Source organism: Nothobranchius furzeri, chromosome 11 (assembly GCF_043380555.1).
Source record: "Nothobranchius furzeri strain GRZ-AD chromosome 11, NfurGRZ-RIMD1, whole genome shotgun sequence".
Taxonomy (NCBI): domain Eukaryota; kingdom Metazoa; phylum Chordata; class Actinopteri; order Cyprinodontiformes; family Nothobranchiidae; genus Nothobranchius; species Nothobranchius furzeri.
In genome coordinates this window covers 64,748,746-64,765,001 of record NC_091751.1, presented here as the reverse complement: position 1 = coordinate 64,765,001, position 16,256 = coordinate 64,748,746, and the positions used below count along the sequence as shown (strand labels likewise).

At 43.0% G+C, this 16,256-nt stretch overlaps 1 protein-coding gene across 2 annotated transcripts; it reads left to right on the top strand.

The window, feature by feature from the left end:
- Nucleotides 1-1,208: 1,208 nt before the first annotated feature.
- si:ch211-252f13.5 (uncharacterized) lies at nt 1,209-16,013 on the top strand. Of its 2 annotated transcripts, XM_070541754.1 has the most exons (7): nt 1,210-3,454; nt 3,539-3,744; nt 11,708-11,878; nt 11,955-12,107; nt 12,187-12,253; nt 13,306-14,279; nt 14,395-14,559. In XM_070541754.1, exons 1-7 carry the CDS (start codon nt 2,791-2,793, stop codon nt 14,410-14,412), a joined length of 2,253 nt encoding a protein of 750 aa, XP_070397855.1. In that variant the 5' UTR covers nt 1,210-2,790; the 3' UTR covers nt 14,413-14,559. The 2 variants fall into 2 exon arrangements, with proteins under 2 accessions (XP_015812990.3, XP_070397855.1); XM_015957504.3 differs by having other exon boundaries at nt 1,209-3,454; nt 13,306-16,013.
- The last annotated feature ends 243 nt before the right edge of the window (nt 16,014-16,256 follow it).

The window sequence follows — 16,256 nt, the reverse complement described above, 5'->3', positions numbered from 1 at the left end:
TATGTAAAATTATTTACTAATGTAAAAAAATGCTATGTATCAAATATTTATCACTTCTATGGATTTAATAACTGAACACTTTCAGAAATCTCCACTTTCTGACTGCTGGCGCTAATTTTCTCACCGTCTCTCTCTCTCTCTCTCTCTCTCTCTCTCTCTCTCTCTCTCTCTCTCTCTCTCTCTCTCTCTCCATCTCTCTCTCTCGCCTTTTTCCTCCTCCTCATTCCCTCTCGTCTCCCTCCTTCCACATGTGCTCTGCTGTGTGTCTGAGTCTGATCCTCCCTCTTCCCCGCCCCTACTGCGGGACAGTCTGGACACGCAGTTACACATGCTGACCAATCGCCTGTGGCTTTCACCAAAGCAAAAGGGGTGGGGGGAGGGGAGGGGATGGCTCCCAATGACGAGCCGACACCTGTCGTTCACTTCAAAGAGCCGGCTCTTAGAGCCGGTTCGTTCACGACCGACACATCACTATAGTGTACACAGCAAATTCAGCATGCTTAAAATAACTATCAGAGTTTATTTCAACACTTTTAAAATGTCTATGTGAGTCCACCCCAGTAAGTGTTAATTTAACACTTTTTGGAGAGTTGGTTAGTGATGGGATTTATGGCTCCTTCATGGGAGCCGTTCATTAGTCGGTCATTAAACCTCAAAGAGCCGTTCAAAAGACTGGCTCCTTTGAACAAAATGAAGCCAAGAGAGGTGGTGGTGGCGGGTGGGTGGGTGGGGTGGGTGGGGGTGGGGGTGGGGTTATTAAGAGCAACGTCTTCCTGCGGTGTCCGTGAGGGCGCACGGGGTTGGTTAGCGTTCCTCCCATAGATATGTATATAAACACGCGTTTATACACATATCTATGGTTCCTCCTAAGTCCGTCACAGCAGTGGGTGGGGTTTGAGCGGGTGTGTTTGACCGACTTCCGGGGAGGTTTGTTAAGATGAACGGCAGGGACTTGGCTCTCATCATTCGCTTTGAAAACCCGTTCAAAAGATTTGATTCGTTCGTGAACGTCACATCACTAGAGTTGGTACTTTAACTCTGATTTAGTGTTAAATATTTAACACCAGTGTTAGTGTTACTATCTTAACACTTACACTGGTGTTAAATATTTAACTCTAGAGGAGTTGGTTTTTAACTCTAAATCAGAGTTAAAGTACCAACTCTCCAAAAAGTGTTACATGAACACTTACTGGGGTGGACCCATATAGACACTTTAAAAGTGTTGAAATCAACTCTGATAGTTATTTTGAGCATGCTGAATTTGCCCGGCCAAAAAAAAAAAAGGTCAGACACTCTAATGTTTCGTCGTACCACTTTTAGCTTTGATGATGACGCACATCGCTGTGTCATTGTTTGGATAAGCTTCTGCAACGCCACAAGACTTGTTTCCATCCAGTGTTGCATTAATGTTGGTAGAGTCTGACCGCTGCACAAAGCCTTCTCCATCCCATTCCAAAGATTCTCAATGAGGATAAGGTCTGGACTCTCTGGTGGCCAATACATGTGTGAAAATGATGTCTCATGCTCCCTGAACCACTCTGTCTGAGCCCGATGAATCCTGACATTATCATCTTGGAATATGACCGTGCCATCAAGGAAGATGGAATAACCTGGTCATTAAATATCTTCATGTAGTCAGCTGACCTCATTCTTGGAGCACATCCTGCTGCTGAACCTAGACCTGACCACCTGCATCAAGCCCAGATCATAGCACCGCTCCCACAGGCTTGTACAGTAGGCAATAGGCATGATGGGTGCATCACTTCTTCTCTCTTCTTGCCCTGATGCTCCATCACTCTGGAACAGGGTCCATCTGGACTCATCAGACCAGTGTTTAATAATGCGTTGGCCAGTTCTTAACCCAGTTTTAGTCGTTTCCGCATCTCCTTAGATGTTTTCTCTGCTTGATGCATGCTGACAATCTGACGCTTCTCAAACAGACCAACATCTTTTCCACGACCACCAGATGTGTCTTTTCACATGGTTGTTTAAGAAATGAGACGCAACTCATTGCACCAGTTGGGGTAAAATAACTTGTGGGCAGCTGAAAGCTAATCGCTCTTGCAGTAATTCTCCAATAGGAGGCTCCTACTTGTTTGCTTAGTTAAATCCAGGTGGAGACTTTTTTTTTGTCCAGGCCATGTAACTTAGAATACATGCATAAGACACAACTTGTGTTCTACTGAGGACGGGATAAACTAACTGTAGCGTTATTATGATGTCTAACCAGTCTGTGATGTGGTGGAGGGCTGCATGTGGGGTCGGAGACGGGAAATGAATGTGAAGAAGCAGATTCAAAATGAGAAGGAGAGAGAGACTGATGTGGAAGTCTCACCGCAGCCCTCACAGCTTAGATGTTTTAATTCTAACGGGGGCTCTTAAACCACCAAACACCACCACACAGAGACCCAATCCTTTCATCTGATTCTATGATTCATCCAAGTTTGTGATGAATCTGAGGAAACTGCATGAATGAAAACTGAGAAGAACCTTAAAGGAGCGAGAATAAGATCAACATCATCTTTATGGCTCAGATGTGGAAGAGACTCGACTCTGGGGAGAGTGGTGCGGTCTGGGAAGCTACGGGTTAATCTAAGACTGGGAGTTAAACCTGTTGCCAATTAGAAGCAGTGAGCGCCACATGTAGACTCCTCTCTGCTGAGGGGGCAAAGGAGGCAGAAACCACGGTTCAAGCTGTGGAGGAAAGCAATGCAGTGACAGGGATGATCTGAGACAGGCTTCACACGCCACGCGTGGCCTCTTTACACTTTTACATCTGAGGACTGCAACATGACGTCTGTTTCTGTGACCTTTTTCCTCTTTGTCATCTCTGCATTCAACTTTGAGAGCAGATCCGAGGTGTGCACGGGGCCGCGCTGCTTCCCTGGCCAGGACTGGAGCAGACTGTGCACTGGAGCGCTCTGCAAGGGGCGCGCGGACGCTCCCACGCAACGAAGGCAGCTGCACCACCAGCACGTGCAGCCCAGGACGGGGCAGAGTAATCCGACTTTACAACATAATGCTCATATGAGCCAACACCAAGCCCAGAGTGCGCCGCTAGCGCCCTACACCATAATCCATCCACAGCACGGAAGCTTTGTGCAACACTCCAGTACTGATGGCGTCAGGAGGACCAACCCAAGGACCATCACAGCAGAGGTTTTTCACCCAGGCTGTGCTGGTGGGAGTTGTCCCACCAAAGTTTCTAATCGCCCCACTAATGACGAGAGGGCCACGCGGGAGTGCAAAGGGACTGGCTGCAAACTATCTTCACGGGACCGCCACAAGCAAAATGTATGCGTCGGAGACGCCTGCAGCACGCATGCAGGAGACGACGCGAGGGCGAGCGCTTCAGATCACGCGACGGACAGAGCTGCACAGTTTTTGGATGAATTCTCTGACTTTGGGTCGGATCGGGGTGCATGGATTCAGCTGGTCTGTGACTTAAAGCCAGGTCAGTGAATCAGAGAAGATGAACCAAACAGCAGCCTTCCTCCTACAGTTTTAGCTTACGTCATTTTATTCCTTTCTGTCATAGGGTCCAACGAGGTTCCCTCAGAGGATGCTCTTGTCCTGCAGCTGCAGCTGTCCAAAAGCCAGGAGAAGCTAGTTGAGGCCCTCAGGGGCCAGCAGAACGAGGTCACTGAGCTGCAGGCCCTCCTCAGTGAGCAACAGAGGGCGCTGGTCAGCCAGCAGAGGGAAATACTGGAGCAACAGAAGAGGATGCATGAGCAGATGGAGCAAGTGAGGATGGAGGAGATGTTAATAGCTTAATAATGATGTTAATAGCCTATTGTTACTGGAATAAAAAAAAATAGATAACGATAGACGCCAACCAACTAGATTACATATGCAGCTAGAGGAAGGATCTCGCCTTTGCATAAAGAACAAGATCACAGAGTAAATGTTCTTGAACTTATTTTTGAAATGTAATCGGTAAGTCTGAGTTTAACATTCAGGCTAAACATGAAAACGGTCTTTTACCCCATTTATTTATTTATTTATTTATTTATTTATTTATATATTTATTTATTTATTTATTTATTTATATATTTATTTCCTGATCTTTTAGGAGGCTCAGTCACTTGAGACAAGCGGGTCCTCCATAGAAAGATTCAATGAAAATAAAAGACCAAGATGACATATATAAGGTTTTCCAAGCAAGCATATAATCAGCGGAGCAAGAGCAAAAACACTCACAAAAATAAACAAAGCAAACAAACAAAATAATTTAATTAAGTAAACAAACAAACGGTGCAACGACACATGTCAAATTAAAGTAACGGGTACTGTACATGAAGTCTGACGAGTTCTGTGACTGTTGTAATGTGACCGGATCATTATTAAAGTGGTTAAATAAGATGGAAAATTAAAGTAGACACATTAAAAAATCAACAGCAGCCAGTGACGTCTCCGTCTACCTTCAGCTGACGGCCCGGACAGACAATCATACAGATGGTGAGATCGAATTGGACAACGCAACACAAAACAACACATGCTGTTATAAATAACAGCAATTGAATGAAGTGAGCAAGCAGTAGAAGTATGATGGATTATATCAGCATAATCTGAGTGGAAACAACAGCTGAGTAACAATGGGCTTTCTTACACTATAATCAAAGCAACTGATTAAACGATGTAATGTATTTAGGTTAAAGTCGACCTTGCCTGCATAAGCTTTCTGAAGGACGGATCCGGCTCTCACCAAACACCCACATATTTAATAGAATCAGAAGCTTTCAGCTGTGACAAATCTAAGAAGTGTACATTTAGATCACTATGCAAGGTGGATTGGTTTCTCTGAAAAAGCATTGAATAGGATTTAGATTTATTTAAAATATATGGCACTTGAATTTTTTATGCTCGTGATTGCCCTCTCAGGCCAGCTGAGTCAGTCCTGTACCGGTGCAATTTACAGGTTTGCCAGCATGACTCTGACAGAGTGACATAATATATTTAGACCAAATCAATTTGTACTGCATATTTTCCAGGTTGTGATGGGTGGCCAAATGATAGCAAAGTAAATAGAGCGAAGAAGCCAAATAATGCCAATAAATGAATAAATCACGTTTGGGAGTGGTCCCTTTGATAAAGTGTGCTTATTGAAACTAAAACAATAGAGCAACTTAGTACTCGAGTCGTAATGTGCTCACTGTACAATAAACACTTGATTTGATTAGCGACACAGCTTTACAAAGTTTAGACTGTTCTACAAGTATAATAAATCAAATCAAATCAAGTTTATTTGTATAACACTTTATATGCAACAAAGTTTCCCAAAGTGCTGAACATAAAAATATAAAAACAGCAAAATATAAACAGTCAATTAAATACAGATTACAGTACATTTGAAACGGACGTGGAAGGCAGGACTACCAAGTCAGCCAGGAGTGTTAAAAGCTGTCGAGTAAAAATAAGTGTTCAGTAGTTTTTTAAAAATGGCAACAGATGATGCCTGCCTAATAGAGATTGGCAACATATTCCACAAAGTAGGTGCAGCCACTGAGAAGACCTAAAGCCTCTTTTCTGTAGCCTTGCCCTAGGTACACTCAATCTAAGCTGTCAGCCAACCTCAATCCACGAGACGGAACATAAGGCACAAGAAGTTTGCATAAGTAGACAGGTGCATGGCCATTTAAAAGGACTATAAGGAGTTTTGAATTTTTATGCTCGCGATTGCCCCCTCAGGCCAAAAGCGTAACGGCAGCTTCAATGGTAGGCTTGTGCACGAGGCGCGCATGCTGTACGTGCACACTCCTTAACAGCTGAGACAGTCCCGTGTGTGTGTGTGTGTGTGTGTGTGTGCGTGTGTGTGTGTGTGTGTGTGTGTGTGTGTGGGTGGCCCGGAGGACAGAGGACAGGAGAACGCGCAGCTAATTCATTAAATAATTTGATTCTGTACCTTTCTCTTCAGCACAGCCGACAAAGGTTTAGGATGGGTCAGTCCGTCAGCTTCACAGAACTTCCCTTCCCTTGCTTGAAAAATTGTTCCAAAATGAAAGTTGAACCCACATCGTTTTTATCTGTGAATTCAATGCCGTTCGGCGAGTCTCAAATAAAAATTTGGGCATCTTACTGTAAGAAAATATACCATTAATGTAAAAAATAAATTCTAAATAAACTATGTTCACATCCAGAATCGAACCCGGATTTTCGGCATGGGAGTCCAACATTATACGAGGTGAGTTACAGTGCCAGTAACGTCTTTTGTGTCTGTAACATTTATATTGTTGATGACACCTGAAACAACGTTCAAAGAACGGTTCGGAGCGAAAATGGCTATTTTGTTGCTAATTTGCAGGAAATATCTAGAAGGAAGTAGCTAAGTGTCCTCATAAATGAAGCTAGGTTCGTCACTAGGCGTTAGGAACAGCGACAAAGTCGCTGAATTGGCACTACCTCACTCTCTGCTGCTAAAGCTACGGATAGCAAATGCTACGGGCTATGCCTGAGCGTGAACGCGCATGAAGCAGCCTGCTCGACCCGAGCATCTCTCTTTTTCTGTGATTTTACAGAAAAACAGGCAATCACAGTAAAAATGCCAGGGCTCATTCTACAGGACCAGGGCATTGCAGGAGAATGTATGAAGAAGACATTTATTATTTCTATACATGTTTTGGCTGTCAAACTTCCATAATGCCCCTTTAAAGATTTATAGGCCAGAACCAGAATCTTAAATTTCACACGGAACTTCAATGGTATCCAGTGAAGAGAGGCAAGAACTGGAGTGATGTGATCAAATCGACATGTACCAGTCAAAAGACGTGCTGCAGAGTTTCGAACTAGCTGCAGCCCAGCAATACATCCATGATTAACGCCCAAGTAAAGACTGTTGCGGTAGTCTAAACAGGATGTCATAAATGCATGTATAAGCTTCTCAAAATCATTCCTAATCAAAACGGACTTCACCTTATGAGGATTCCTTAGGTGACAAAAGCATACTCGAACCACCTTATTGACTTGAACATCAAAATTAAGCTGAAAATCTTTCTCAACACCCAAATTACACACAGCATCCTTTGCACAATATGAAAAGCCACTCATCGAAGACTCAGTGACTACAGGAGCACTACTCGGTGCAAACATGATCAACTCAGTCTTAGAATCATTAATCTGCAGAAAATTACAACAGATCCAATCATTAACCTTACAAAGACGCATTAGAGCTACTTCCTTAGCTTTAGTAGGAGCATAGACCTGACAGTCATCAGCATAGAAATGAAAGTTAAGCTCAAATTTCCTAAAAATGGCCCCAAGTAGGAATAAATATACATTGAAAAGCAGAGGACCAAGTACAGAGCCCTGTGAGACCCCATATTTAGGAGTGGCATCGCTAGAGCTAAAATTTCCAATCCTAACAATCCCATACCTGTCAGACAGGTAGGAACTCATCCAGCAGAGTGCTGAACCACAAAGACCAACACACTTCTCCAGATGATCAAGAAGTATAACATGACCAAGAGTATCAAAGGCTGCTGTCAGATCTAGGAGCAATAAAAAGACTGTGTCACCCGCATCAGTCACCCTAACCCCACTCTCACAAGCACAGTCTCAGTACTATGCTTTGCTCCAAAACCCGATTGAAAAACTTTTCAAATTTGGTTTTGATCTAGATAGTCTGACAATTGCTTAAAGACGGTTTTCTCAAGAACCTTAGAAAGAATAGCAACATAGAAATAGACCGATAATTTGATAAAACAGAAACATCAATACCGAGTTTCTTAAGAAGGGGGTTGATTACAGCTTGTTTCAGACTTCACCAGAATGCAAACTAGAACGCCACAAGATGGTGTAATGTCGAGTGCAGAGCTAGATGGTTTCATGCTTCCAACTATTTCATCCAACACATCTGGGAACACAGACTCAAAAGGATTCAAAGAAGTCAAATCAAAACAGATATCGTCATCAATAAAACAAGATTGCTGGGGAATTGGAGCTCAAATAACTTCGGTTTTGGCTATAAAATATGTCAGAAACCTCTCAGCAGTAGTCAAAGAGGCTTCAAGTCCACCAACACCTGAAGGATTTAAAATCCCATCCACAGTAGAAAGAAGTACTCAGGTTGTGCTCATTAGAGCTAATAATATCAGATAAAAAGGTAGATTTAGCCTTTTTTACAGTCATTTGATAGGAGTGCCATGCAGACCTCATGCCTTCAAATGACGCCTGCGACCTAGATTTCTTCCAGTTCCAAATTAGACAAACAATGTACTCTGATGTAGACACGCTAGACAGGCAGCCTAAAAAATGTTCCTACTATGATTTATGGAAACGCTTGCTTTGAGAGCATCAACAACCCTGTTCCCCCCACATATTTAGTAATAAGTTCTTACCTTTCAAGAAAAAATTATGACAACTGAGAGTCTTTTGTTATCCCAAAAGACTCTCAGCATTTTCCTCTTCTCAAATGTCGGATTGATGCTTATTTTCGTAATTTGCCTTCGAGTTTTTCCCCTTTTGTTGCGCTGGAATACACTCTTGGTTTCCTCTGTCTTGCTTGGGGTCTGGGCTGGAGTTCGCTTGAAGCAGCTCTCTTCTTGTTCTTGGCTGAATCCATGCTACCAAACCACCTCTCGCTCTGCCGCTGAGCTACAGATAGCAAGTGCTATGGGCTGTGCCTGAGCGTGAACACGCATGACATCCTCACGCATTACACTGCCTCTGGAAGACGCTGGAGAAGCGTGCTGATTTGACCCATTGTCACGTTTTGAGGATGTTAGGACCCAAATATGCAGCAACCCAGGATGACACGAGGCAGGAGATGATGAAAAGTAAAATCCTTTATTCTGGAAGGATGAAACAAAATAAACCCAGGCAGCGAGCCTAAAGTCCTAAACTCCAACGCTGGAGAAACCAAGCTCACCAAGAGCACGAACAAACGCCGAGCCTAAGTCCAAAACCCCAAGGCTGGAGAAACAAAGCTCACCAAGAGCACGAGCAAACACTGACAGAATACACATACAATGGACCGACACAAGACAAAGACAAGACAGGGCTTAAATAGACTGGGAGACCAATTAAGGTAACAGGAAGCAGGTGTGTGGAGTGAGGGCTGGAGGGAAGGCAGGTGACAATAATTATCTCAATGGGGAAAACAGAAACAGAGGAGGGCAAATACCTAAATACAAACTAAACAACAATTACCTAAAGACAGAGGGAAGAGCTCACACAAACTAGCTGGAGGAGGACATAGCACATACACCCACACACACATAACCACACACACTGAGCTGGGGACAAAGAGGCTGGAGCTGACCTGGGAGGAAAGATTATAAAAGGTAACAACATAAGACACTAAACTGAGATGCAGACAAATGACACATGAGAGTGCTAAAGGGCTACAACATAAGACACATAACAGAGATGCAGACAAAGGACACATGAGGACGCTAAGAGAACACAAAAGGGAATCCAGAGAGGGATGGAGAAACATTAGGAGACACATAAAGGAGGGGGCAGACGCAGACCATGACACCCATACATACTCTTTTTCTGTTATTTTTACAGGAATACAGAGGCAATCACAGTAACAATGGCAGGGATCATTCTACAGGACCAGGGCATCGCAGGAGAATGGATGAGGAAGACATTTTAAATTTCTATACATTTGATGGTTGTTAAACTTCCACATTCCCTTTAATAGAAACTCATTATGAGCAAAGCAGTGTTGTAAATTGTTAAGGCTTAGCTGAAGACACTCTTGAATTTAAATTAAGCTGAGATTGGAACAATATAAAATGGTGTCATTAGCATATAAATGCATCTAACACGAAGAACAACACACTAGTGGATTGTTAATAAAATAGAAAATAAGAGAGTGCCCAAAGAAGATCCTTGAGGAACACCTTTCACTACTCCCCGTTGTCTAGATTGGGACCTGTTAAAAGCAACAATTTGACAAAGGTTATGAAAAAATAATTAGACCAAAGTATATCAGTTCTAGATAAGCCAAACAAATATAATTGTCTAAGAGTAGGTGATGATCCACCTATTTCCTGCATTAGCCACCAATAGAAGGTCACTGGGCAAATTCTGGCTATCTGGAATTTACACATAAACACGGACTCTAGGAAAGTTACTGTCCTTCTGGACCTTAGTGCTGCCTTTGATACAATTGACGATGATATTCTGTTAGACAGGTTAGAGCACTGGGTTGGTTGCTCCGGTCCAGTTCTTAGATGGTTCCAAACATACCTTAGAGACAGGCAGTCATTTTTATCAGTCAGGGGGTTTAACTGTAAAAAACAGGTGGTTATTTGTGGTGTACCTCAAGGTTCGATCCTTGGTCCACTATTATTTAATCTGTATATGCTTCCTCTTGTGCACATTGTTCAGAGGCACAATGTTAATTATCGTAATCATGATGATGACTTACAATTATATATTTCATTGCCTTCTAATAATACAGCTCCCCTTTACTCTCTTACACAATGTATTAAGGATATGGATGCCTGGATGTCTGAAAATTTCTTACAATGAAATCAAGATAAGACAGAAATTCTGGTATTTGGTCCAGACGCACAGACAGACAGTTGTAGATCTTCTCGCCTCGCTGTCTTCTCAATGTAAAAATGAAACACGTAACTTGGGTGTATTTTTAGATAGTGACCTGAATTTTAAAAAACACATTCATCTTACAATAGCTTTTTTCATTTACATAACATTTCTAAAATTAAACATTTTGTATCAAAAACTGACCTTGAAAAGGTAATCCATGCATTCATAACTAATGGTCTCTTAACTGGCCTCCCTCAGCATGCTACTTAGAGATTGCAGCTGATTCAGAATGCTGCTCGTGTTCTGACTGGAACAAAGAAATCAGAACACATTGCTCCTGTTTTAAGATCTCTGCACTGGTTACCAGTTGAAAAAATAATTGATTTTAAAATCCTACAGCTTGTATATAAAGCTCTCAATGGCCTTGCACCATAATATATTGCAGACATGCTAGTACCTTATATACCAGTCAGACCACTCCGGTCTGCAGATCACAGCAAGCTTGTTATACCACGTACACATTCTAAGTCAGAGGAGGCTGCTGTTAGTGTATATGCACCTAAGATCTGGAATATTTTGCCTTTGGAGAAGAGGGAACCAGCTACACCAAATATTTTTAAGATAAATTTAAAAACTTTTTAATTTGAACAAACATATGGTTAGGCTGTATATGTCTAATTTATATCCTCCTTTTATAGATATAGTTTTATTCATAGATAAGTGCTTACAATTATGTTTCACTGTTATCTTAGCTTAATTTTATGGCCGTGTCTGGATGTGTGTACAAATGCGTGTGTAAATGTTTGTGTGTGTGTGTGTGTGTAGGTTTTACTTTTATGTGTATATTTTATGTATGTATGTATACACCATTTGCTGTTAAAGTGTGTACATATTTTATAATTGATTGTTTTATTTAGTCTCTTTTACTGTTAAGCACATTGAGTTGTTACCATGCAGGAAATGTGCTCTAAAATAAATTCATTCATTCATTCATTCATTCATTCATTCGTTCATTTGTTCATTCGTTCATTCATTCATTCATTCATTCGTTCGTTCGTTCGTTCGTTCGTTCGTTCGTTCGTTCGTTCATTCATTCATTCATTCAAGTTACTTGGACTCACCGATCTTGGCTTGTGACGGCGAAGGCTGTTGTTGATTTAAAGTCCAGGACACAGCACTTATTATCAAAGTTATTCTTTTTCTCTCACAGGTAAAAATCCAGTACAACAGTTTGATGGAGAGCATCAAACAGACATCGTTCCATAACCTTCAGGGGGAGTTAGACAGTCACATGGAGACCCTGAGTGGACAGATAAGAGCTCACCAAACACAACAGGCCCTTGCTTTGCACAAGGTGGACATGGAGGCCACTCTAATGGAGGTGAGCCATCAGACATCTGAGTAAAACCACCCAAATGTTTGAGCATTATGGAAAGCTGGATGTTTGGCGTCCTCAGGTGGAACGGCCCCAGATGTCCTGTGGACGCTGTGAACCTGAGGAGTACTGCAGCTACAGCAGTGGCCATCCTCACTGTGAAAAGTGCACAATCTGTCCTCCTGGTTTCTTTTTGGTGGCCCAGTGCTCGGTCCATACAGACAGGATCTGTCAGGTTGGATTGCCTCTTTTAAGTTGCGTGAGTTCTCCTCTGCTCCTCAGATTAGCTCTAAATGCTCCGTTTGTGATTTCAGGACAGAGACGAATGTCTGGAAATATCTAACTTGTGTGGCGATCAGCAGAAGTGTCTCAACACTCCAGGTACTATAGAGCATAGTTATAAACAATGATATGTTATTTATAGGGATGGGTACCTTTGACATTTGAATCGATCCGGTACTAATTCCCGGTACCTACGAATCGATACCGGTACTTAACGGTACAAATTTTCGATACTTTTGAGTGTTTATTATTTTAATTCTCTTTTTATAATTAAATATATATTTTTCTCAATATAGAACCATATTTGATAAATATCACGATAAATAACATTCAACTGTTTGTATTTTAACATCGTCCTTGTAGTTTTATAAGCTGATAATTAAACTGAAGCAAACATCTTTACTGTGAACTAAATTTACTGTGTATCTTCATTCCTTTTGCCGTCTTTTTTCATTTGATTTTTCCTACTGGGAAGTTAGAATTTCCGAGGAGAAAGCGAACGCACCATTAGCTGATAACAATGGTAGCAATGGAAGCTAACATACCAAGCTAACGTTATCTTAAACAGTTTATTTAACTGCTGGAGCAGATTAAAACGATGATGCCTCACACTTAGATCGTTGTCACTGGTTTCGTCTTCACCCGTCACATTTAGTAAAGTGAAGCCAAACTTTAGAGCGTGTTCATGTTCTTCTAGTTGGGAATTCGGAGTTCCGAGGAGAAAGCGAACGCACCATTAGTGAAACGGAAGCTAACATATCAAGCTAATTATATTTACCTACCGGAGCAGATTAAGATGAGGATGTCTCACTTAGATCGTTGTCGCTGGTTTCATCATCACCCAGTTACCCATCACATTTAGTGAAGTGGACCCAAGCTTTAGCGTGTGTTCTTTCTACCATGCTGCTCTGTTTACAACTGGCTCGCAGCGAGCGACGACATAACGCTCTTGCGCATGCGCAGCTGTCTTGGCAAGTTCTCGTTATGAAGGACGGGTACCCAAACGAGGCACCGTTTGAAATGACATGAATTGGTACTCGGTCGGTATTATGGAATTCGGTCGGTACCTTAAAAAGTACTGAATTCGGTACCCATCCCTAGAAAAGTGTTGCAGATATTTTATTTGCTTTATCCTTGTGGTGACATCACAGGTGGCTTCAGGTGCAGAGGCATGACCAAACAAGATGCTCACTCTGGAATGTGCGGCCATGGCTACTTCTACAACCCAGACATGGAGGAATGTCAGGCTTGTAACGAGTGTGAAGGAGAACCGGTGGTTTCTCCTTGTACCTTTGTCACAGACACCATTTGCCCTGGTCCTTCTGCTGCGGACAGCACATTGTCTCTGTCTTGGGCTGGAGACGTGAGCCTGCAAAGCTCAAAAGGCCACATCCTGGTTCACACTTTCTCCAGTGTGCCGGTTCTCATCGAAGGAAGAGGAGATGCAGGTTTGGTTTCTGCTGAGAACGGGAAGCTGGTGCTGAGGCAGCATGGTCTTGTCTGGCTAGATGGGAGTGTGGCTCTTAGCCACGGCTGTCGCAGCTTCATCCAGGTGTGTCTGCGTGTAAACAACACAGACGGCTCTGAGGGTCGCGACCTGAGTGGTGTGCGAGTGGAGCAGCAGGATCGGAGATCGCTCCAGAGTGTCAGCATCAGTGGGGTAGCAGAAGTTGCCCCGGGCCACGTCATGTCCCTTTTCCTCCAGAGCCCTACGCACCAGTGCAATCAAAGCAGCGAAGGTCTGCAGCTGCACAAAGCTTCAGCAGCTCAGTTCAGCCTCATTTGGCTCTCTCATGACACAGGAGCTGTTGCTATGACAGCAAAGGCTGTGATTTCAGCACACTACCACACAAACTACCGCCCAGCCTTCCACACCACCTCCACCTCTGACCCGTACATAGTTGGACTGACTCACGACGGCAGGGGGATCCGTTTTGCAGAGAGTGGATCGGTGCGTTTTGTGTTCCAGCAGGCGCTGTATTCCATGGGCCAGGCGTGCATAAGTGAAGGATTCCACCTTGTGGCTTATCTCAACCAGAATGGAACCTCATCTGAGTTGCTGCGTGTCTTCAGACCAGGTGTCCACTACAGGGACACGTCCATTTCTCTATCTGGAGCCACTAAGGTCAGCCCTGGAGATACCATTGGCTTTGAGATCCTCTCTCCTACACAGTGTAATGTACGCTTCTTTGGTGATGACACTGGCATCAGCATTCTTAGCCTGTTCTGGGTCCCTGCAGCTGTTTCTTCTGTTATGACGGCATCTGTGGCTAACACCGGCCTCCCATCAGGAGCAATACGAAACAAGCCCTTGTTCTTCCATCAGACCAGCCCCCAGGTGCCCCAGATGGGAATGCAGCGGAAGGGATCTGTTAGTCCAAGAAGAGACTTTGTCTTCAGGGAGAGTGGAACGGTGAGTGTATCTCTGGACCTCAAACTCATTCACTCCTGCAGCTTGGTGAAGGTGACTCTGCAGCAGCAAAGTGATTCTGACGGGTCGCAGCCTGTCCCTCTAGCCCAGCAGGTAGCTGGCCAGATGATGGAGGGCAGCCAGTGGGCCAGCGTGAGCCTTCGCACATCGTTTCAGGTTCGTAATGGCACGGTCGTGTTTTTGGTCCTGGACTGCGTACGTGGACGGGTCAATCAGATCGGCCACCAAACGGGAAGTGGGATGTCTTTCGTCTGGGTGGCAGCGTGATGAAACTGAAACACAACGTTGTAATGTTTTGTGTTTTTAATCAGCCATAAAACAAAAACAGTAATGTTGGGTTTCTCATTCCAATCATGGGAAGCAGAGTGTGAAGCCACCTAACTAAATGTTACACCAACACTCAAACCTCTCTCCAAAGAACAGTGTGCATCATCCCACTGACATCAGCCATCCTGCATCTGTTTTATCTCAGTTTTTTTTACGTTTTTGCCTGAAACTATGGGAGATTCATACCATGTCCAAAGATGCTATGGAGTTGGAACATGTCTGAGATTTCATTTACATGATCTGCCACGTTGGATTTTGAGAACAAACCCAGTGTTGTGTAGGCGTCATGACTTATTACAAAGTGTATGTGGACATGTAGCAGGTACATATGATCTGCCTGAATCAACAGAGATGAGATGTCATTTCTTAACAAGGACAGGGCGGGGGTGAACTGGTGACTTTTACTGGAAACCAGTATGCCTTTCTGTTTTTACAACTTTTAGGTGGATGTCAAGTTTCTGTTTAAATTGGTGGCTTGACCTAGATAAACCAGCTCTCACTATGAGTAGAAAATTCACCTACCATCACATTTTACTTCCTTGTCGGTGTCAACTCTGCTTTAGTTTTTGACAACTGAACATGCAAAGCAAAAACGCACGCTCTGGATTTTCCATTATTATGTTTCATGAAGGCTTTTAAACCCGTTTCTCAGTCCTGGTGTGGAGCAAATTATCCAAACTAAAGCTCTGCACTTAATTATGGGATGCATCACATGGTGCTGTCTCCTGTAAGAGGCCACGCACCAAATATCACCATAAGATCTCAGGCACACCCAAAACCAGCGATCGTCTCCAGTTCTGTTCCTTTTTCCTGTTCACTGATTTGTGTGTGTGTGTGTGTGTGTGTGTGTGTGTGTGTGTGTGACAGATTTATAGTTAATTCAAGTTAATTAGTTAATTAAATTTGCGATTTTCTTTCCTGAAAGGAGCAACAAAAATAAACTTATTTTTTCATCTTTTTAAGTGAGCCAGTGGAATATTTAATAAATCACTATGCTTCAGTTATATTTATGTAATGCAAAATTAGTACTTTCATTATTTCCACATGAGTCTAATCTATGTTTAACTGTGTCATACGAAAATAAAGATTCCTCGTACTTGACCATGTGATCTGACTTTCCTTGTTTTTCATTAGTCTTTTATTTTTGTTATTTAATTAGACTCCTGACGCCAGAGGACTTTCACATTATCTCAGTTATGGCTACACTTTGTTACAGCTGGAGAGAGAGAGAGAGAGAGAGAGGGAGAGGGGGGGAGAGAGAGAGAGAGGGAGAGGGGGGGGGGGAGAGAGAGAGAGAGAGAGAGAGAGAGAGAGAGAGAGAGAGAGAGAATTTGAGTTTAAGTG